At 42.1% G+C, this 23,317-nt stretch overlaps 1 protein-coding gene across 1 annotated transcript; it reads right to left on the reverse strand.

Moving 5' to 3' along the window:
- Positions 1-231: 231 nt before the first annotated feature.
- prss35 (serine protease 35) lies at positions 232-21,894 on the reverse strand. The gene is made up of 2 exons (XM_034175422.1): positions 21,719-21,894; positions 232-2,439 (listed from the first exon to the last, which is right to left on the reverse strand). The coding sequence occupies exon 2, from the start codon at positions 2,418-2,420 to the stop codon at positions 1,149-1,151; it is 1,272 nt and encodes a 423-aa protein (XP_034031313.1). The 5' UTR covers positions 2,421-2,439; positions 21,719-21,894; the 3' UTR covers positions 232-1,148.
- Between the last annotated feature and the right edge of the window lie 1,423 nt (positions 21,895-23,317).

Consider the following 23,317-nt stretch of genomic DNA (forward strand, 5'->3'; position numbering starts at 1 on the left):
TGGTTCTCTCCCCTCAGCCCCAACCAGTCCCAGCAGAAGACTGCCCCTCCCTGAGCCTGGTTCTGCTGGAGGTTTCTTCCTGTTAAAAGGGAGTTTTTCCTTCCCACTGTCGCCAAGTGCTTGCTCACAGGGGGTCGTTTTGACCGTTGGGGTTTTTACGTAATTATTGTATGGCTTTGCCTTACAATATAAAGCGCCTTGGGGCGACTGTTGTGATTTGGCGCTATATAAATAAAATTGATTTGATTTGGCTCTATATAAAAGAAAATATATTAAATTAATTCAATTTTGATACAAGCCTCAAGGCTACACTGCTGTCCAAGGTGCTGAAAGAATGAAAACACCCACTGCGGGTCTGTGCTGCATTAGCGCGGCGCTTCGGCACTCATCACCCCGGAGGTCAGTACATCAGACTGTTTGGGGGGGGTCTGGTGTGTATTATAGAATATAATTCTGGCAGCGCCCTCTTCTCCCATTCTCCAGTGCTACACACTATACAATCTCCTCAGTTTATATATCTGTAGTCTTGCATGCCACACATAGAAGTATTTCTGTCTTATGGACCACACAATTAGCAGGCGTGGAGTACTTGTGTAGTACTTCTCATGTGCGACCATGTCTTACTGTCATCGCAGAGCCCCTACTTGCCGCACTCCTAACTTGTGTCAGGTGCACTACAGCAGTACAAGCCCCTTACTTTCTTTACACATCCTTGATTTTTCACAGAACCCGTAGAATTTGCATGTGCATGTCAAGAAACCTTCACGGGCAGTCTGCGATCTTCTACAGCGATGAACACATGCATGTCATGCACATATCTCACGCACGATTTTGCCTTTTTTTCCCCATAGACTGCCCGTAGTAGCACGTACGGCGGGTTGTGAGTGAAGCTTTAGATGAGTACATGAAGGGTTTCCTCACACAAAACATTTGAATAAAAACACTTTGTGCTTAAAAGCTCATCATTTTTAAAATAAAATAGCAGATTTAAACAAATAATATTCAATCTCTTTCTGAGTTGTTTTAACAAATAAATTAAAAAAGATGAAGTGCCACAGTTGCCTTGTGTTGTTGTCCACACTGAGTCTGTCTGTGGGTATTTGGAGTACTCCTTAAATGAGGACAGAACCGGGTTGGCGGTGGGTGTCTTAGGTGGCCTGACATTGGCTCGAGTCCCCGTGGACCCAGTAGCAGATCTGTGCGTATTTGAGGGGTGTAATCCTCACCGCCACGTTGTAATCCTGCTGCATCCCATCTCCATTTACATCCACAATCTGGTGACCAGAAAAAACCCCAATGATCTTCCTCTTCCACTTCTTCTTGCCAGGCTCTTTGAGGCGGATATAGACCCCAGAGCCGCTGGAGCCGGGCTTGGCATCACAGTACTGATAAAGCAGATCATTGGATTCATCAGAGACTGAGCAGAACCGGTACACCAGGTTGCCAGGCCGGTCATCGTCAAAGCCAGAGAAGTGGATTCTCCCGGCGGGTAGTTTCTTCACTGATGAGATAACCCCCAGGTCCATGTGCTTGACCTTTGGGGCTTTCTTGAGCTCCAGAATAGCATAGTCATAATCGGCAGCCAGTCCTTCAGACACTCCTTTGAACCAACCCTTGGGAACCTGAGTCTGCTTGACCCTGGTCCACCTGAATGAAGGCTTCTCGGCTTCCGCGCTGCGCCGATTCCGGGTCTTCCTTCCTTTGCCTTTTCCTTTACGGTCCCCTTTCTCTCCCTTCTCTTCCTTTTCTGCCACTTCTTCCTTAGCTTCTTTGTCTCCTTTTCTCCTTTTGCCTTTTCCTCGCCCACCTCTCCCTTTGCCTCCTTTCCCTCTCTTGGACTTCTCCTTCAGAATACCAACACGTAGCTTCTGCACTCCATCCAGATAATCCTTTCCGTCATGGATACAGTGAGCAGCCGTCAGCACGTGTTTTGGTGACACGAGAACCCCAGAGCATCCTGTGGAGATCTTCACAGAAGTGGAGAATGGATACTTTGTGGAGAACTGCTTATCAGAGATGGTGAAGCGGGTGTCCATGCCGTACACCTCACGTTTTTGGCGAGAACTTAACGAGGAGTTTCTGGACCAGCTCGTCATCTCGTTGAGTCCCTGCACAGACACGGAGGTGTACGTGCGAGTACCATTCTCATAAACAGTCTCGTAGGACAGGAACTGTTCCATATCATCCAGGGAAGGAGAAGGAAGGAGACGCTGGCACTCAATGCCACAGGTTCCACTCAGCTCCACATGTGGAAGAGCTGAGAACTTTGGGGCGCTGAGAGACACGGTACCCCTTTTCCTTACCAGGGGCACCTTCCACTGTGGCCAGGTGTACTCATCTCCAAGAGCATTCTCCTCAGCAGCTACACCCACCAACGCAGCCAGCAGTGGGAGCAGGAAGCACAGGGGTATGGGACCCATTGTTCAGTTGGTCCTGGTTCTGAAAGGAACACAGCAGAAAAGAACTTTTAATAATAAAGATGAGGAATGAACACATGACCTGGTACCTCCTACATTTCTAACAACTCAGAGTTTCCTCAATTGAAAAGACAAGGCTGCATTTTTGCAATGTGTTTCAATCTGAGGCAGATGGTCAAAACACTTTATTACAATACACACACACACACACACCAACCAACGTGCTCAGCTGCACATTAGCCCGTCTTCAAGGAGCCTTAGTGATTTGCTGCTCAGATGGAGAATAAGATCAAGGATCCTCTAGTCACCTTTGTAACCTCTGAACCATCATCTCCCCAAAACACAAGTATAATTATTATTAGTATCGGTATCTGTCCACAGGAGCTCCTTCAAAGGTCTACAGATCTAGTGGCAGAAGTAAGTAAGTCCTCTATAGGCCCTGAGGCTCACTGGCACCTGTGCTTATCCTCGGATACCATACTGTCAAATGCAGGGGTGCTGGGTTCCAATAGGCAGGGCAGGCAATTGCTTGGGGCCTCCAGCCCCCCAGGGGGCCCCAGAGGGCAGGCAAACTTTTGAACCAATTCAGATCCACAACAGCAGTGAGACAAAGAAAAGTTTGCCTTCATAGCGCGGTTGGCTGTCTCACAGTCTCTGACGGGACCCTCCCGCTGCCACCCCCCGCCCCTCACAGAAAGTGCCGTGTTCTTCAGTAAACAAATGTGAGCACGCTGCTGCACCACACAGCAGCATCAATGCCATCAAAATGAAAAGTGATGTCTCTGGAAGTGAAAAAAGAAAGGAAAAAACGGAGGAAGAAGAGAAACAAAGACAAGACAGTGGTGAGCGTGACAGCTTATGTGGCTTATTGAGCTAAAAGCAGTGGAGCTGCAGTTCTAATGAGCCGCCCCGGCCCAAGTACCCGCCAAAACACGCTGTATGTAAAAACTGTCCATCAGCTGACGCTGTTTTTCTGTCAAATGAAAGTTGTGTTCAAACGAACAAGTAAAAATGCTAAATTATTGACTTTATGGACAAGAATGTTGTGCACTGCTAAAACGACTAAAGTACTGTGTTTAGCTACAGTATGTATGTACGATATGTTACTGTAATTGTCAAGTTAATTCAAAATGCTGCAGCTAGAGTACTGACAGGGACTAGAAGGAGAGAGCATATCTCACCCATATTGGCCTCTCTTCATTGGCTTCCTTTTAATTCTAGAATAGAATTTAAAATTCTTCTTCTTACTTATAAGGTTTTGAATAATCAGGTCCCATCTTATCTTAGGGACCTCGTAGTACCATATCACCCCAATAGAGCGCTTCACTCTCAGACTGCAGGCTTACTTGTAGTTCCTAGGGTTTGTAAGAGTAGAATGGGAGGCAGAGCCTTCAGCTTTCAGGCTCCTCTCCTGTGGAACCAGCTCCCAATTCGGATCAGGGAGATAGACACCCTCTCTACTTTTAAGATTAGGCTTAAAACTTTCCTTTTTGCTAAAGCTTATAGTTAGGGCTGGATCAGGTGACCCTGAACCATCCCTTAGTTATGCTGCTATAGACGTAGACTGCTGGGGGGTTCCCATGATGCACTGAGTGTTTCTTTCTCTTTTTGCTCTGTATGCACCACTCTGCATTTAATCATTAGTGATTGATCTTTGCTCCCCTCCACGGCATGTCTTTTTCCTGGTTCTCTCCCTCAGCCCCAACCAGTCCCAGCAGAAGACTGCCCCTCCCTGAGCCTGGTTCTGCTGGAGGTTTCTTCCTGTTAAAAGGGAGTTTTTCCTTCCCACTGTTGCCAAGTGCTTGCTCACAGGGGGTCGTTTTGACCGTTGGGGTTTTTCCGTAATTATTGTATGGCTTTGCCTTACAATATAAAGCACCTTGGGGCAACTGTTTGTTGTGATTTGGTGCTATATAAATAAAATTGATTTGATTTGATTTGATTTGAAGTGACTGTGTTGTTTTGTAGTACTAAAAAACATATTTTTGCATTATTGAAGATGCATTCGGGATTCTATGCACATTAGTGGAAATACCCTGGATCTGGTTCTCACACGTGGTATTGCTGTCACGAATATTGACATCATGCCTCTTACATCAGTGGTCTCTGATCACTCACTTATTAAGTTTACAGTTTCGCTGCCATGTTTAGTGGAACAACAACCTTATTCATCATTACGGCGATGCATCAACTCCTCAACTCAGACTGAACTCGAAGCTAGACTGCCTGATGTCTTAGCTTCACATTTGGCAAATACCCAGTCAGGAGACAGACTTGTGGATAGTTTAAACTCAGTGCTCAAAACTATACTCGACATTATTGCACCACCTGTGTTAAAATTACGCTCCCCAAATCACAGTCACCTTGGTTCAATGATTATCTGCGTGACCTCAAGCATAAAGCAAGAGGTCTAGAACTGAAATGGCGTAGTTCAAAATTAGAAGTATTTCACCTTGCGTGGCGTGATGCTATCTTAGACTATAAGCATGCTTTATTGGCTATAAAGCGGACTTACTACTCTGATTTGATCAACAAAAACAAGCATAACTCAAAGTTCGACACAGTGGCAACACTTATTCATGGACAACCACCTGTAGTTCGCTCTCCTTTTACAGCACAAGATTTCCTGGATTACTTTGAGAAGAAAACAGAAGACATCAGGTTAAACATATCCCAGCATGCCTTAATCCAGCCACTACACCCTGCTATTGAGGTGGGCGCCACTACTGAGGTATTACCTAGATTACAGAATTTGATAGTATCTCACTAGACATGGTGATGAAACTCGTAATGTCAACAAAAAGCACAACCTGTTTATTTGATTCTATACCAATTAAACTGTTTAAGGACCTGTGGCCCACTCTTGGGCCGACTGTGCTGGAAATTATTAATCTTTCTTTAACTTCTGCATCTGTTCCTAAATGTTTCAAATCTGCAATGATTAAATCATTACTTAAGAAACCTAATCTTGACCCTAGTGTATTGAAAAACTATTGTCCGATATCAAATCTATCATTTTTCTCTAAAATTCTGGAAAAAGTGGTGTCACAGCAGCTTGTAGACTATCTTACTGAGAATAATCTCTTTGAGCCACTGCAGTCTGCTTTTAGAAAATATCATTCCACAGAGACGGCTCTCACTAAAGTGGTGAATCATCTTCTGCGTACTGTTGTGTGGGCCGCTGAAGAGGAGGTACTGCTGGCCCACCACCACAAGATGGCGCCCTGCTTGAAGTGCGGGCTTCAAGCACGAGAGGGCGTCGGAGCAACCAGGAGTGACAGCTGTCACTCATCATCCGTACCAGCTGTCACTCATCCACTACTCATCAGCACCACCCTAAAGGCCGGACTGCATCTCCACCTCCCCGCCGAGAAATCAGCTACCATTCAGGTAACTTTCTCTGCTGACTCAAAGCATTGAGTGATAACCTGAACTTCCTTTGCAGCCGTTATCCTGTGGTGTTCTGCCTTATCTGTGGGATTGGCGTTTGGTGTGATCAGCGACGGCTTCGCCTCACACCCCAAACCAAGATAAGTGGTTAAACAGGAGCTGCACGAGTGTGTGATTGGAGGTGGAGGTTCTCCCTCCTTTACTGAACACTGACTGTGGGATTACTGAGTGTGTGAACTCACACTCATCGGGACTGTCTCTGTTCTCTGCCAGCAGTACCGGGTCTGACTGCTGAAGACAGCGGCCACCTGGGGCGCAGGGCTTGGCGGCTCCGGTGTTCTTCAGCTCCGTTGGTGGTGGAAGCTGTGTGGGGATCCGGCTCTTCTCTCGCCAGGCGTCTTTTATCGTCGAGCCTGCCCACACGTCACCTGGTGTATGATTGACAGTCCACCATATTGTTATTGTCTGTACGTCGTTGTGCGATTCACAACATTAAATTGTTACTTTTGGCTTATCCATTGTCCGTTCATTACCGCCCCCTGTTGTGGGTCCGTGTCACGTCACTTTCACAACATGTACAATGGATTCGGACACCACTACGATTCTGCTGCTGTTAGATCTCAGTGTTGCATTTGATACCATGGATCATCATATTCTACTTGATAGGCTGGAAAATCATTTTGGGATTACTGGGAGTGCCCTTGCATGGCTGACGTCATACTTGACCAGTCGTTCTCACAGTGTTTTGTACAGTAACACTACCTCTAACCTTAGTGACATGAAATTTGGGGTTCCACAGGGGTCTGTCTTAGGCCCCCTGCTTTCTCCCTCTTGGGCACATATTGCGGCGTTTTGGGATTACCTTTCACTGCTATGCAGATGATACTCAGTTATATATGCCGATAACTGCTGGTAATCTCGTTCACATAAAATCCTTAGAAGATTGCCTTGCAACAGTGAGAAGTTGGATGTCTAGAAACTTCCTACTTTTAAACTCTGATAAGACTGAAATGATGGTTCTTGGTCCAGTGAGACATCGGCATCAATTTGACCAGTTAACACAGCCTCGGCTCGTGTGTCATACATCACACTGACAAAGTGAGGAACCTTGGGGTAATTTTTGATCCTTCGTTGTCCTTTGGCCTCCACATTAGAAATATTACGAGGACTGCTTTCTTCCACCTGTGAAATATAACGAAGATTCCTCCCATCCTGTCTATGGCTGATGCCAAGACCCTGATCCATGCATTTATCTCTTCTAGATTGGACTACTGCAATGTTCTATTTTCTAGTTTACTGCAGTCTAGCATTAGGGCTCTCCAATTGGTTCAAAATGCTGCAGCCAGACTTTTGACACGAAGCAGAAAGTTTGACCACATTACACCCATTTTGGCGTCCCTTCACTGGCTTCCTGTCCCAGTGAGATCAGATTTTGAGGTTCTGCTACTAATCTATAAAATTATTCATGGACTGGCACCTCCCTACCTAGCTGACCTAATTAAACCTTACGTACCGGCCCGGGCTTTACGTTCTCAGGGTGCAGGACTACTTTGTGTCCCTAAGGTGAATAAGAAGTCTGCGGGTCACAGAGTTTTTTCTTATCGTGCCCCTGTTCTGTGGAATGATCTCCTTGTGTCAATAAAACAGTCAGATTCTGTGGAGACTTTCAAGTCCAGACTTAAGATGCACTTATTTTTCCTTTCATATGGCAGCATACTGGTATAGTTTTCTTTTACACTTTTTAACTCTTTTAATTCATTTATTAGTAATTGGAGCGTGCCGCGGCCTCAACTTTACCTAAATTCTGGGTCTTTTAGTGAAGTTTATGGCTAGTGGCCGGCGATCACCTTAGTATTTCTTCTGTTCTTCTTGTTGTTTAATGCTGACAAATTATACAGTATTTCTTGTCTTTCTGATGCCTTATTCTGTTTTTTCTCTGTTTAAGGTGCAGCTCCATCCAGAGATGGGAGTTGTATTCGTGTTGGCGATCCTCCTGTCCTGTTTAATAGCATTTCTTGTATATTCGTCTGTGAATTGTTCTGTAATTTATGTCTGTATCATGGCCCAAGCAGAGGGTCACCCCTTTGAGTCTGGTCTGCTTGAGGTTTCTTCCTCAGAGGGAGTTTTTCCTTACCACTGTTGCTCTGGGGGTTGGTAAGGTTAGACTTTAATTGCGTGAAGCGCTTTGAGTCAACTCTGTTGTGATTTGGCGCTATATAAATGAAAATAAATTGAACTGAAATTGAATTATGTAAGACACAAATGTAATATTACAGTTTGTCTTCATTTAATATTCTACTGTTTAGAAACTATGTTAAAAAACAGCATCATTAAGAAGTTTTATTACACCAACTAAAGATACTACTGCCCCCCCACCCACCCAAATACTCATCATGAAAACTCTGAGGAAATATCTGTCACAGTACCTGTGTTTTAAAAAACTTGTAAAAATTCCCTGTGACATCATACAACAACTTTCATTCTTACGACATTTGTCTTTAGAACAGTCTGCATCCAAGACCCTGGTACAGTACCACCTCCATCCTGGTACTTCAAACAGTACTACCTCCATCCCTGGTACTTCAAACAGTACTACCTCCATCCCTGGTACTTCAAACAGTACTACCTCCACCCCTGGTACTTCAAACAGTACTACCTCCACCCCTGGCAGTGGTGGGCACAGATAACCAAAAAATTAACTTCGATAACAGGTAATCAGATAACTGAAAAGTTATCTTTGATGAAGATAAACAGATGAACCACACAAAAATGTATCCGAAGTTACAGATAACCGATAAATTCCAGCATTGTCTCTGGTACATTGGCAACTGCTAACAAGCTGAATTTGAGTTTAAACACCATGATCGCTTTTGGAAGCATAAAAAGCGACAAAACACCCAAACAATGAGTCAGCACGTCTATGTTTGAACATGCTGCCCCCTTCTGGAAGCTACAAGGGACTGAGGCACCCTGAAAGCAGCCACAAAGCCAGCTCTCTACCAATCACAATGCTCCGGTCAGGCGGGGGTCTTGAAAAATAAAGGCATCCTGACTTATGGTTTTGTGTGAATACTGATAGAATAACTCCATTAATGTCAATTCTGTCATTTGTACAAAGTTAAAATATCAATGAATCAATCAATCAATTTTATTTATATAGCGCCAAATCACAACAAACAGTTGCCCCAAGGTGCTTTATATTGTAAGGCAAGGCCATACAATAATTACGGAAAAACCCCAACGATCAAAACGACCCCCTGTGAGCAAGCACTTCGCGACAGTGGGAAGGAAAAACTCCCTTTTAACAGGAAGAAACCTCCAGCAGAACCAGGCTCAGGGAGGGACAGTCTTCTGCTGGGACTGGTTGGGGCTGAGGGAGAGAACCAGGAAAAAGACATGCTGTGGAAGAGAGCAGAGATCAATCACTAATGATTAAAAGCAGAGTGGTGCATACAGAGCAAAAAGAGAAAGAAACACTCAGTGCATCATGGGAACCCCCCAGCAGTCTAAGTCTATAGCAGCATAACTAAGGGATGGTTCAGGGTCACCTGATCCAGCCCTAACTATAAGCTTTAGCAAAAAGGAAAGTTTTAAGCCTAATCTTAAAAGTAGAGAGGGTGTCTGTCTCCCTGATCTGAATTGGGAGCTGGTTCCACAGGAGAGGAGCCTGAAAGCTGAAGGCTCTGCCTCCCATTCTACTCTTACAAACCCTAGGAACTACAAGTAAGCCTGCAGTCTGAGAGCGAAGCGCTCTATTGGAGTGATATGGTACTATGAGGTCCCTAAGATAAGATGGGACCTGATTATTCAAAACCTTATAAGTAAGAAGAAGAATTTTAAATTCTATTCTAGAATTAACAGGAAGCCAATGAAGAGAGGCCAATATGGGTGAAATATGCTCTCTCCTTCTAGTCCCCGTTAGTACTCTAGCTGCAGCATTTTGAATTAACTGAAGGCTTTTTAGGGAACTTGTAGGACAACCTGATAATAATGAATTACAATAGTCCAGCCTAGAGGAAATAAATGCATGAATAAGTTTTTCAGCATCACTCTGAGACAAGACCTTTCTAATTTTAGAGATATTGCGTAAATGCAAAAAAGCAGTCCTACATATTTGTTTAATATGCGCATTGAATGACATATCCTGATCAAAAATGACTCCAAGATTTCTCACAGTATTACTAGAGGTCAGGGTAATGCCATCCAGAGTAAGGATCTGGTTAGACACCATGTTTCTAAGATTTGTGGGGCCAAGTACAATAACTTCAGTTTTATCTGAGTTTAAAAGCAGGAAATTAGAGGTCATCCATGTCTTTATGTCTGTAAGACAATCCTGCAGTTTAGCTAATTGGTGTGTGTCCTCTGGCTTCATGGATAGATAAAGCTGGGTATCATCTGCATAACAATGAAAATGTAAGCAATGCTGTCTAATAATACTGCCTAAGGGAAGCATGTATAAAGTGAATAAAATTGGTCCTAGCACAGAACCTTGTGGAACTCCATAATTAACCTTAGTCTGTGAAGAAGATTCCCCATTTACATGAACAAATTGTAATCTATTAGATAAATATGATTCAAACCACCGCAGCGCAGTGCCTTTAATACCTATGGCATGCTCTAATCTCTGTAATAAAATTTTATGGTCAACAGTATCAAAAGCAGCACTGAGGTCTAACAGAACAAGCACAGAGATGAGTCCACTGTCTGAGGCCATAAGAAGATCATTTGAACCTTCACTAATGCTGTTTCTGTACTATGATGAATTCTAAAACCTGACTGAAACTCTTCAAATAGACCATTCCTCTGCAGATGATCAGTTAGCTGTTTTACAACTACCCTTTCAAGAATTTTTGAGAGAAAAGGAAGGTTGGAGATTGGCCTATAATTAGCTAAGATAGCTGGGTCAAGTGATGGCTTTTTAAGTAATGGTTTAATTACTGCCACCTTAAAAGCCTGTGGTACATAGCCAACTAATAAAGAGAGATTGATCATATTTAAGATCGAAGCATTAAATAATGGTAGGGCTTCCTTGAGCAGCCTGGTAGGAATGGGGTCTAATAGACATGTTGATGGTTTGGATGAAGTAACTAATGAAAATAACTTAGACAGAACAATCAGAGAGAAAGAGTCTAACCAAATACCGGCATCACTGAAAGCAGCCAAAGATAACGATACATCTTTGGGATGGTTATGAGTAATTTTTTCTGTAATAGTTAAAATTTTATTAGCAAAGAAAGTTATGGAGTCATTACTAGTTAAAGTTAAAGGAATACTCGGCTCAATAGAGCTCTGACTCTTTGTCAGCCTGGCTACAGTGCTGAAAAGAAACCTGGGGTTGTTCTTATTTTCTTCAATTAGTGATGAGTAGTAAGATGTCCTAGCTTTACGGAGGGCTTTTTTATAGAGCAACAGACTCTTTTTCCAGGCTAAGTGAAGATCTTCTAAATTAGTGAGACGCCATTTCCTCTCCAATTTACGGGTTATCTGCTTTAAGCTGCGAGTTTGTGAGTTATACCACGGAGTCAGGCACTTCTGATTTAAAGCTCTCTTTTTCAGAGGAGCTACAGCATCCAAAGTTGTCTTCAATGAGGATGTAAAACTACTGACAAGATAGTCTATCTCCCTTACAGAGTTTAGGTAGCTACTCTGCACTGTGTTGGTATATGGCATTAGAGAACATAAAGAAGGAATCATATCCTTAAACCTAGTTACAGTGCTTTCTGAAAGACTTCTAGTGTAATGAAACTTATTCCCCACTGCTGGGTAGTCCATCAGAGTAAATGTAAATGTTATTAAGAAATGATCAGACAGAAGGGAGTTTTCAGGGAATACTGTTAAGTCTTCAATTTCCATACCATAAGTCAGAACAAGATCTAAGATATGATTAAAGTGGTGGGTGGACTCATTTACATTTTGAGCAAAGCCAATTGAGTCTAATAATAGATTAAATGCAGTGTTGAGGCTGTCATTCTCAGCATCTGTGTGGATGTTAAAATCGCCCACTATAATTATCTTATCTGAGCTAAGCACTAAGTCAGACAAAAGGTCTGAAAATTCACAGAGAAACTCACAGTAACGACCAGGTGGACGATAGATAATAACAAATAAAACTGGTTTTTGGGACTTCCAATTTGGATGAACAAGACTCAGAGTCAAGCTTTCAAATGAATTAAAGCTCTGCTGTAACCAGGTTTCTGTAAGGCAGAATAAATCAATATGTTGATCAATTATTATATCATTTACTAACAGGGACTTAGAAGAGAGAGACCTAATGTTTAATAGACCACATTTAACTGTTTTAGTCTGTGGTGCAGTTGAAGGTGCTATATTATTTTTTTCTTTTTGAATTTTTATGCTTAAATAGATTTTTGCTGGTTATTGGTGGTCTGGGAGCAGGCACCGTCTCTACGGGGATGGGGTAATGAGGTGATGGCAGGGTGAGAGAAGCTGCAGAGAGGTGTGTAAGACTACAACTCTGCTTCCTGGTTAAATATAACATATATCTTTTAATGTTGAATAATGCACTAATTCTGAGGTTTTGTAACACACACAGACAGATCGCAAAGGATTCTGGGTAAAAGTGCCTCTGCTAAACACTGATTGGTTCAGTCATTCGTTATGTAAACCAACACGTTAATGTGACGTGTGTCGTGTGTTGGTGTTTACAGATAAATGTGCTTTTGTAAAATATTCCATTTTTAATTTGTAAAAACAGGCATTTTTATGGAGCCCTGGAAGTGTCATCGCAAAATTTTTGCATGTGGAGAGAATGTGCGCACGTTTTATGATGTTGTAAAACGTGCACTCAATATTGTCTTGACACATAAATGTTGGCTTTACACTGTGCGAGTTTTGGCCCTTTTTCAGATGATTTTTCATTCGTGTGAGAATTTTTTTGGACCAAGTTTCAGGTTAATCGCGCGTCCTGCATCGTGTATTGTACATGGAGTAGCAAGCTACGTTCAACATCTCACGACCACCTCCTGATCGCTGATCGTATGGTCGAATGAAAATCAAACCTGTTTGATATTATTCTGGTCGGCCGTCGTGAGGTTATCCTGCTCCTGAAGACTACAAGCATCCAACCGCTCGCACTGTGCCTGTGCAAACACCGCAGAGCTGTCTTGTAATGTTTTTTGCTGTTGTTGTTGTTGTTTTTGAACTTAATTTGTAAAAAAAAAAAAAAGCCATTTCCAAAGCCAAAAAGTTGATTTGACAACCATCTGATATAACCGAGGTCCAGATAAATAGAACACTGCCATCTACTGGTGCCCAGACACTTAGTACTTAGGGCAAATACTGCCATGAACACTACTGGCCAGTAAATGGCAGTAGAGGCCTTGAAAACTTGCCAAAACAAAATTCTAGATAATCCGTGTCTGCTACATTGATTTAAGATGCGTGGAATTTAAGAAACACAAATACAATAACGTCTATAAACCTAGAGAATATATTCACAAGAGTTTTAGGCACTAGAGTTTGATGCTGCTGTCCGTGGAGCCTGAACAGAGTGTCTGAAATGCATTTGTCCTGTCGTGATGTACTGAGATTACCCATAATGCACTGCTGGGCACAGCATGTGCTCACAAACCCTTAAAAATTAGCACATTACTTTAAAACTAAAACACATATCTGATGTTTTCACTTCATAAAACTTCAGGCATGACAGTAATTTTAAATAACTTGTCCAAAATTAGTTTGGTTAAAATTTGAACCATAAGTTAAAAATGTATGCCTCTGGATGACTTGGGTGATATTGCCAGCATATCAGTATGGTGTTAAAGAAAATGACTTTTATTTTTGTGACCAGTTCTTCTTTACCTGCAGAGGGTAGAGTGGTTTCTCCTGAAACTAGCTCACTTCTGTTTGCAGAGGATAGAACTATACATCTCTTAGGAAACTTTCAACAGGTAGGTCTTAACTGACTTTAAATTTTAAAAATGTTTGCTGTTGTTCAGCTTGGTTTACTACGTTATCGGATGACAATTCATCGGAAGATAATTAGTCCAATAATGGTTTTTAAAGTTATCTAAAAAGATAATGAAAACATTATCTTCGATAATTATCTGTTATCGGATTATCAGAAGTGTGCCCACCACTGATCCCTGGTACTTCAGACAGTACTAGCTCCATCCCTGGTACTTCAAATTCTACCACCTCCATCCCTGGTAATTCAAACAGTACTACCTCCATTCCTGGTACTTCAAACTCTACCACCTCCATCCCTAGTACTTCAAACAGTACTACCTCCATTCCTGGTACTTCAAACGCTACCACCTCCATTCCTGGTACTTCAAACTCTACCACCTCCATCCCTGGTACTTCAAACAGTACCACCTCCATCCCTGGTACTTCAAACAGTACTACCCCCATCCCTGGTACTTCAAACAGTACCACCTCCATCCCTGGTACTTCAAACAGTACTACCCCCATCCCTGGTACTTCAAACTGTACCACCTCCATCGCTGGTACTTCAAACAGTACTACTACCTCCATCCCTGGTACTTCAAACAGTACTACCTCCATCCCTGGTACTTCATACAGTACTACCCTTTGTGACCAGTCAGCATCAAGCAGTCGTGCAGTAAATAACAGTAACAGTAAATAAAAAATGCATCAAAAGGTTTTATTTTCCGTTTTTGTCCGTGTTGTTTCGATTTGGATTTGTGGGATGGAAGCTGGTCAGAGGACCTCCTTGGGATGTTTTGTTTGGGGCTCCATGAGACCTTTGCACCGCCACTGGTCACTGGATCTCTTCGACTGGGTGCTGGTCCACTGCTGGTTACTTCCCCAGGAAAGGCTGGTTGCATTTACAGCTGGATGGACTTGGACACTGGAGATAAAGTGTTGCGCGTCCAAGGACACAGACTGGTGGCATGTCCAGGAATCGAACCAAGGTCTTTATACTGACAGCCCAGCTCCTATCCCCCGCTGTACCAATAGAGATGAGACACAAATGGCATCCTGGACCTCTGGGATTTGTACTTGGGTGTGTGGCCAAAATCTCTGTCCTATAAGAAAATGTTTCTTCAGAAACTGATGACCTCAAACCACATGAGTTACTTCAGCAACAGAGTTTTGTGCAACGCTGAGCAACGAACGGACCAACTCACTAGTGGCCACTGAGTGGCAGCAGAGTCCAGAATTCCAAACATCCAGCATCTCTGTGAGACTTTTGAGCAGTTCCTCACAACAGACCAGAGAGGTCCAGCTTTCTGGAGCATTGTTCTTCAAAACGCTCATGCGTGCAGAAAATAATTGCTGGAATTATTTTTGTTGTTGTTGCACAAATTTCTGTTACTGAATTATTTGTTAAGCTCCTAAAACACTGACATTAGTTGATGTGTTTGTGAGCAGATTTCCAGCCTCGAAGATGATGACCTCTGATTCTGATTCTGATTGTGAGCCGGCGGCCTGGAGGTCTGCCACAGTGGTTAACCTTAGGCTCCAGTAATGACTGGGTCTGGTTTCCTCAGCTCCACTTGGCTGCCTGTCCACGGATCCACACAGAGACTGAAGGCTGCAGCCGGCCTGCTGCTGCCAATAATCCTGATAAAGTTACAGAAGAAGCCAATGGGGTCCATTTTAATGGGTTCAGCAGACCATCACGTAACTACAGAGGAGTCATTTTATCACTGCGGTGATGAAGTCACGAGGCCCACTCCAAACACGGCCAGAGGAACCAGCTGATGCAAAATCCAACAGTTAATTTCAAACAGAAGTTAAGCCACAGTGATTGCATTGGTTCAGGCTGTTTGAGGGGTTTAAATGATGTGTGACAGACAGACGCACTCGTCCAGCTGGAGCAGAAACCTGTGAGGAGCCCGTCTGGACCGGCCACGGGTCCGAGACACGCTGCCAAACACAAGCTGAAGGGATGAATATCTTCAGCAGCAATTACAGACATAACAATCCACTTATTTCTCAGCAGTGATAGAAACGTTGAAAAAAGAGGGGAGACCGGGACAGTGGTCACATTAGCCACACTTTGACAGGGTCTTGACTTTAAACTGCAGCCTCAACCCTGTTCAGTTTTTTTTTTTTTTTTTTTCAGGTTGTGTGCCTATCAAACTGGAGTAGTAGTTTTTAAAAATGACTATGTTCTGAGGATATACTTCTATGATTTTTTTTTTTGATTTTTTTTTTTTTGAATGGCATTAACTACTGGAACAGGTGAAAAGTTCTGCTGAAACCAAATGGTTCATGGATCAAGTTCTATGATTGAGAACTTGTTCACCAAATTGATTCCTGTCCCAAACCAATAAAACCTGAGAAACTCTGCATCAGAATTTGCCTGTAAAAAGCAAAAGCTTAAAAAAAACAAAAAAAAAACAAACGGGGGAACTCACCAACATCAACCCCAGTGAAAAACACTGATGTTCTTGAAGTGAATGTGGTCAAACTGCTACATTTGAACAGTCTCATGCAGACTTTGATGGACAGCATCTCAGCTCACTTCTGTTTTCCAGAATATAACAGGAAAATATGGATGAAATTGTTGCTAGTTGTAACATCTTTGAAAAAAAAATTGTTACAAGTTACAAATGACCCTAATGAAGATGAAAATATCTATATTTGAGTATTATTTTTCTAATTTGTTTCTTTTGACAAATCCTGTCTTTCATTGACACCCCACAAACCCAATTATATTAATTTTTGAACATTTTCAGTTAACCTAATAATTTTATTTGTTTGCTGAATCATAAAAATAATCATTGTAATATTTCTTTTCAAAAATAATTTAATTGCAGCACTAGTTACTGATAAAATACACACAATTGTTCATAAAAAAAACAAAATCATGACAGCATTGCACTATGTAGAATATAAGGCAGTGTTTTTTTTTTCTTGAAAACATACCTGAAAAATTTGGTTATTTTATATTCAGGGTCTAGACTTTTAAATATATACATCTGCAACAGTAGGTGGCAAAAATACCCATGAAATGCATGTGCCTCCCAGGACTGAAGCAATCACCCCTCTAACTAGGTTATCATGCTCCATGATAGATGATTGAGTGTAGCCCAAGAGGTGGGCAAGTTAACAAGCAACTGAGAAATTATGATGCAAACTTGAATGGTGATAAATGTAGGAAAGTCATCAAATGACTCTCATGCAGCCAGGAAATGAAAAAACCCTAAAAATGCTAATAGAAAAGCTTTCTGTGGCCCTAAAAGTGACAGCATGTTACTATGTGGTTGAAAAAAGAAATGAGGTGCTGCCTTTAAAAGGTTTTTATTAGAATTATTTTCAAATATTAACCTTTTCTTTATTAAAAAAAAAGATTTGGTCTTCAGTAATTTGGTAAAAACATGGCTGAAAAGGGGGCAGTGGATTATCTCATAATTAGGGTCATACATTTGTAACAATTTGGTAATTTTAAAGTGGTGTCTTTTTTTTTTTTTTTTTTTGTAGACCTGCTCTTCCAGAGCATTTTAACGTCAATGGGCCTCATTCACCAGTATCTTCTTAAGAATCTTCTTTGATTCCTTCCTAAACTGTCCCTAAGAAGGTTCGTAAGAAAATTCTACGTCAAACTCATCAACGTGATCTTAAACCGCAAAATTGTTTGCAGCTGTATTCTTAAGTTGATGAATCCCATCTCCTCGTAAACTGAAAGCGTGAGCTTAATTAACATATGATTAGCATAAGACGCGGCCCATCAATGCCCATAAAAGCAAATGTGACTGCATGGCCATGAGCAGATGCAGAGTTCACAAAGAGGAAACAAAATGCCGAAAGCAAAAGGAAAATCAATTTCAGCGCAGCAGGTAAAGATAAAAAAGAACTGTGGCACACATTGACAAATCATAACAACAACAAGAAATACCTAGGTGAGGAAACCACATACCAACTATTGCACAGCATAACAGCTCAATTGCTGAAAATTTTTTACCTTATATTCAATCAAGACCTTATAACCTGACGGCTCAGCCCACGGCCTCTAAGGCCAGCATATCATCTCATTTCAAAGAAGATTTCAGAATTAATATTTTCATGTCTATGTAAGATTCTGGACATTTCAATTAAATCACCTCTAGTGCGTCTATCTTCTAAAGTAGTTAAGCCGGGTCCGGCAAGTCTGTCCATACAGGACATATGTTGCAACTTAGGTACCAACTTAGTGCAGGAAATCAGCAAAAAAGAAATGGTTGGATTTAAACTCCAACACCAAAAAAATAAACATCTCAAAATCCAGATGGGAGATGCAGCAGACACCTAAAAGCTGTCCAATAGAAATCATTTTATATTCAATTTTCCCCCACCCTACTTATTAGGAGTACCATCAACTGAGTGTCTGGATACAGATGTGGACACCGACAGAACTCGTCCGTCTCCTTCCTGCCTGTGCGGCTGCTGCTCCACTTGATTAACATTAAAGTGTTGGTACACTGTAAAAACTGAAGTTCACCAGCTGCCTTGAAAATGTGAGTTATTTCAACTGAATATGAGTTAACTCACCTTAAAGATAAGCTTTGTTGTCTATGTCCGGGGGCCAGAGCAGGCGACATTGAAGGAAATTTGAAACTGCTGGCTAAGGCTAAGCGTAAATTTGGTAAGATTGTAATTCACGTCGGCAGTAATGACACTCGGTTACGCCAATCGGAGGTCACTAAAATTAACATTAAATTGGTGTGTAACTTTGCAAAAACAATGTCGGACTCTGTAGTTTTCTCTGGGCTCCTCCCCAATCGGACCGGGAGTGACATGTTTAGCCGCATGTTCTCCTTGAATTGCTGGCTGTCTGAGTGGTGTCCAAAAAATGAGGTGGGCTTCATAGATAATTGGCAAAGCTTCTGGAGAAAACCTGGTCTTGTTAGGAGAGACGGCATCCATCCCACTTTGGATGGAGCAGCTCTCATTTCTAGAAATCTGGCCAATTTTCTTAAATCCTCCAAACCGTGACTATCCAGGGTTGGGACAAGGAAGCAGAGTTGTAGTCTTACACACCTCTCTGCAGCTTCTCTCCCCCTGCCATCCCCTCATTACCCCATCCCCGTAGAGACGGTGCCTGCTCCCAGACCACCAATAACCAGCAAAAATCTATTTAAGCATAAAAAGCATTTTCTTACAGAGATTAGAGCATGCCATAGGTATTAAAGGCACTGCGCTGCGGTGGTTTGAATCATATTTGTCTAATAGATTACAATTTGTTCATGTAAATGGGGAATCTTCTTCACAGACTAAAGTTAATTATGGAGTTCCACAAGGTTCTGTGCTAGGACCAATTTTATTCACTTTATACATGCTTCCCTTAGGCAGTATTATTAGACGGTATTGCTTAAATTTTCATTGTTATGCAGATGATACCCAGCTTTATCTATCCATGAAGCCAGAGGACACACACCAATTAGCTAAACTGCAGGATTGTCTTACAGACATAAAGACATGGATGACCTCTAATTTCCTGCTTTTAAACTCAGATAAAACTGAAGTTATTGTACTTGGCCCCACAAATCTTAGAAACATGGCTGTCTAACCAGATCCTTACTCTGGATGGCATTACCCTGACCTCTAGTAATACTGTGAGAAATCTTGGAGTCATTTTTGATCAGGATATGTCATTCAAAGCACATATTAAACAAATATGTAGGACTGCTTTTTTGCATTTACGCAATATCTCTAAAATCAGAAAGGTCTTGTCTCAGAGTGATGCTGAAAAACTAATTCATGCATTTATTTCCTCTAGGCTGGACTATTGTAATTCATTATTATCAGGTTGTCCTAAAAGTTCCCTAAAAAGCCTTCAGTTAATTCAAAATGCTGCAGCTAGAGTACTGACGGGGACTAGAAGGAGAGAGCATATCTCACCCATATTGGCCTCTCTTCATTGGCTTCCTGTTAATTCTAGAATAGAATTTAAAATTGTTCTTCTTACTTATAAGGTTTTGAATAATCAGGTCCCATCTTATCTTAGGGACCTCGTAGTACCATATCACCCCAATAGAGCGCTTCGCTCTCAGACTGCAGGCTTACTTGTAGTTCCTAGGGTTTGTAAGAGTAGAATGGGAGGCAGAGCCTTCAGCTTTCAGGCTCCTCTCCTGTGGAACCAGCTCCCAATTCAGATCAGGGAGACAGACACCCTCTCTACTTTTAAGATTAGGCTTAAAACTTTCCTTTTTGCTAAAGCTTATAGTTAGGGCTGGATCAGGTGACCCTGAACCATCCCTTAGTTATGCTGCTATAGACGTAGACTGCTGGGGGGTTCCCATGATGCACTGAGTGTTTCTTTCTCTTTTTGCTCTGTATGCACCACTCTGCATTTAATCATTAGTGATTGATCTCTGCTCCCCTCCACAGCATGTCTTTTTCCCGGTTCTCTCCCTCAGCCCCAACCAGTCCCAGCAGAAGACTGCCCCTCCCTGAGCCTGGTTCTGCTGGAGGTTTCTTCCTGTTAAAAGGGAGTTTTTCCTTCCCACTGTAGCCAAGTGCTTGCTCACAGGGGGTCGTTTTGACCGTTGGGGTTTTACATAATTATTGTATGGCCTTGCCTTACAATATAAAGCGCCTTGGGGCAACTGTTTGTTGTGATTTGGCGCTATATAAAAAAATTGATTGATTGATTGATTGTTTCAATTCACAAATAGTGACGACAGTGGACACCTTTAAATTCAGATTCTGAAATTATATCAAGTTGAGTCCAATATTCTAAACTTGCCATTACAAGTGGAGTAAAGACATCCATTCACTTAACTTAATGGGGCTATCATTTTTACAGTCTACATTTAATTTATTTTAATGTAAAAAAATACTCTGTAAATTACCAAAAGGTAACATATAATAATGAAGAGAGATATCAGGGAAATATCGTATTTTAATGAGCTTCACATCAGCAGACAACACAACCAGTGTGACAACATGTCGGCACTGACGTGCGTCAGAGTTCTTCAGCGTGTTCGTAGGTAAGAACAAATCCTGGACAGGAAAATGGGAATCAATGACACAATCTTCATAAAAACTTTGTATGCAGGATTTAGGAACAAATTTGTTCTTAAGAACAGTTTGTGAATGAGGCCCAATGTTATTTACAAAAACAGGACTCCAGTGTTTGACATCAGATGCTGAAATGTTTCTTATTATCTTATTACACAGGCTGAAGTAATTCATGTGTCGGAATCAAAGCATTTATCATAATTTGAAAAGTCCAACACAAAACTTTACAGGAGCTTGAAGCGGATCGTGTTCTGGTTGTTCCAGTCTCCCCTATCTTTGTGTAAAGTAGAACTAATGACCTCACAGAGTCCAAAAAACAGACACAATAAACTACAAACCAGTGTCAGCTATTAAAAAAAGAGCTTCATAAATGAGAGCAGAGACGTTTAGTTCATGTTCAGCTTTACACTGAGACAAACAAACAAACAAACAAAACTAAGAAAAGCTGATCTGCGGCTTCAGAAGCTCATTTGCACCAAAACTATTTTCCACTGCGGCACAAGGACCAGAGACTGAGCAAAGCACCTAAACCACCGCTGGATGGCGCTGTGGCGCAGCGCCGCTTGTCACTCAGGTCTGTAGTTCAACTCCCAGTTCGTTCATCCAAAGGCTCATTTTAGACTTTCTGCCACAGATTTTTCAACTGCTCGAACTTTTACGACGCAGACGAAAAGTTTAAATCACTTAAAGACAAAAACGCACCAAACAAAAATAAGAATAATAATGCAGTAAGTTGAATTTTTTGATAAGTATAAAAGATGGAAAATGGCAGCAGCACTATTTATTTATTAAATATATTAAATGGGAACATTTGTTCTGATACAAAAAAAAAAAAAATCATAAACTCAAATCAACAGATTCCAAATAAAAAGCAACAACAATAAAACGGTTGCAAATGGTAATAAAACAACGAGAAACCATTTAAAAGGGAATTAAAGTGCAGATCGTCTTGGTACAGAATGAAAAAAGCTTCATACCTGCTCGCATCCGCAGCGTCTGTCTGTCTGTCTGTCTGTCTGTCTGTCTGTTGGTCAGTCGAGTCCCGCAGGTCCTGATCCGCTGCTCATCGCCTCTCAGACTCTCTGCAGCTGCTGGATGCTGCAGAACGACGACTTCTTCTTTTTTCTTTTTTTAAACTCGGGACAAAAGCTGTTCACATATGGGAGGAACCAGAGGCTGATGGGACCGAAACACACACACACACACACACACACACACACACACACACACACACACACACACACACACACACACACATCAAGGCTTTTTAGCGAACACAATGGAATTAGTTCATTTTCATTCTGAAGCTCCACATCTGCTTTGATCCTGAACACCAGGATGAAACGTGGAAGCAACTAGAAGAGCTCAGAGAGATCAAAGACCTCCGACAGGCTGGTCTGGACCAGCACACACCTATGGTTAGGCAATCATGGGATCCTGATCACTTTGATCTGACAGTTACATTTTCATCATGATTGATTAACTTCGATGTTACTTTTTGATCTCCATCACTCACCCTTCATCCTGAAAGTTAAACTTTGATTCTGGCTTTAATCCAGATCACTCAGCTTTCATCTTGATGGTCAACCTTTCATCATGATTAATTAATGTTGCAGTTGATCACTGATGCTTCTCAACTTTGACAGTGATCAATGAATAACTCATTTAATAACTTAATAACTCATCTTTGATCTTGACTGCTGAATTTTGATATTTGATCCTAATAACTTCCCTTTGATCTGAACTGGTGAACTTGGATATTTGATCCTGATAACTCATCTTGTGATATTCATGGACAGGATATCGAGGCGTGGTTGGGGGGAGGAGGGTTTCCGGTTTGATGGGCTCAGGGTCTCATCACTGCTTTTTGCAGATGATGTGGTTCTGTTGGCTTCATCAGCCTGTGACCTCCAACAATCACTGGATCAGTTTGCAGTCGAGTGTGAAGCGGCTGGGATGAGGATCAGCACCTCTAAATCTGAGACCATGGTTCTCAGCACGAAACCAATGGATTGACTTCTCCGGGTAGGGAATGAGGTCTTGCCCCAAGTGAAGGAGTTCAAGTACCTCGGGGTCTTTTTCATGAGTGAGGGGATGATGGAGTGTGAGATTGGCCGGAGAATCAGCGCAGCAGGGGCAGTGATGCATTCTGTACTGTTGTGACAAAAACAGAGCTGAGCCAAAAGGCGAAGCTCTCAATCTACTGGTCAATCTTCATTCTTACTCTCACCTGTGGTCATGAGGGTTGGGTTATGACTGGAAGAACTAGATCATAGGTACATGCAGCCAAAATGGGCTTCCTCAGGAGGGTGGCTGGTGTCTCCCTTAGAGATAGGGTGAGAAGTTCGGTCATCCATGGGGAGCTCAGAGAGTCGCTGCTCCTTAATGTTGAAAGGAGCCAGCTGAGATGGTTCCGGCATCTGGATGCCTCCTGTGCGCCTCCCTAAGGAGGTGTTCCAGGCACATCCATCTGGGAGGAGACCCCGGAGAAGACCCAGGACTAGGTGGAGAGATTATATTTCTACACTGGCCTGGGAACGCCTCGGGATCCCCCAGTCAGAGGTGGTCAATGTGGC

The sequence above is a fragment of the Thalassophryne amazonica genome, chromosome 7, assembly GCF_902500255.1.
Source record: "Thalassophryne amazonica chromosome 7, fThaAma1.1, whole genome shotgun sequence".
In the NCBI taxonomy this organism is placed as follows: Eukaryota; Metazoa; Chordata; class Actinopteri; order Batrachoidiformes; family Batrachoididae; genus Thalassophryne; species Thalassophryne amazonica.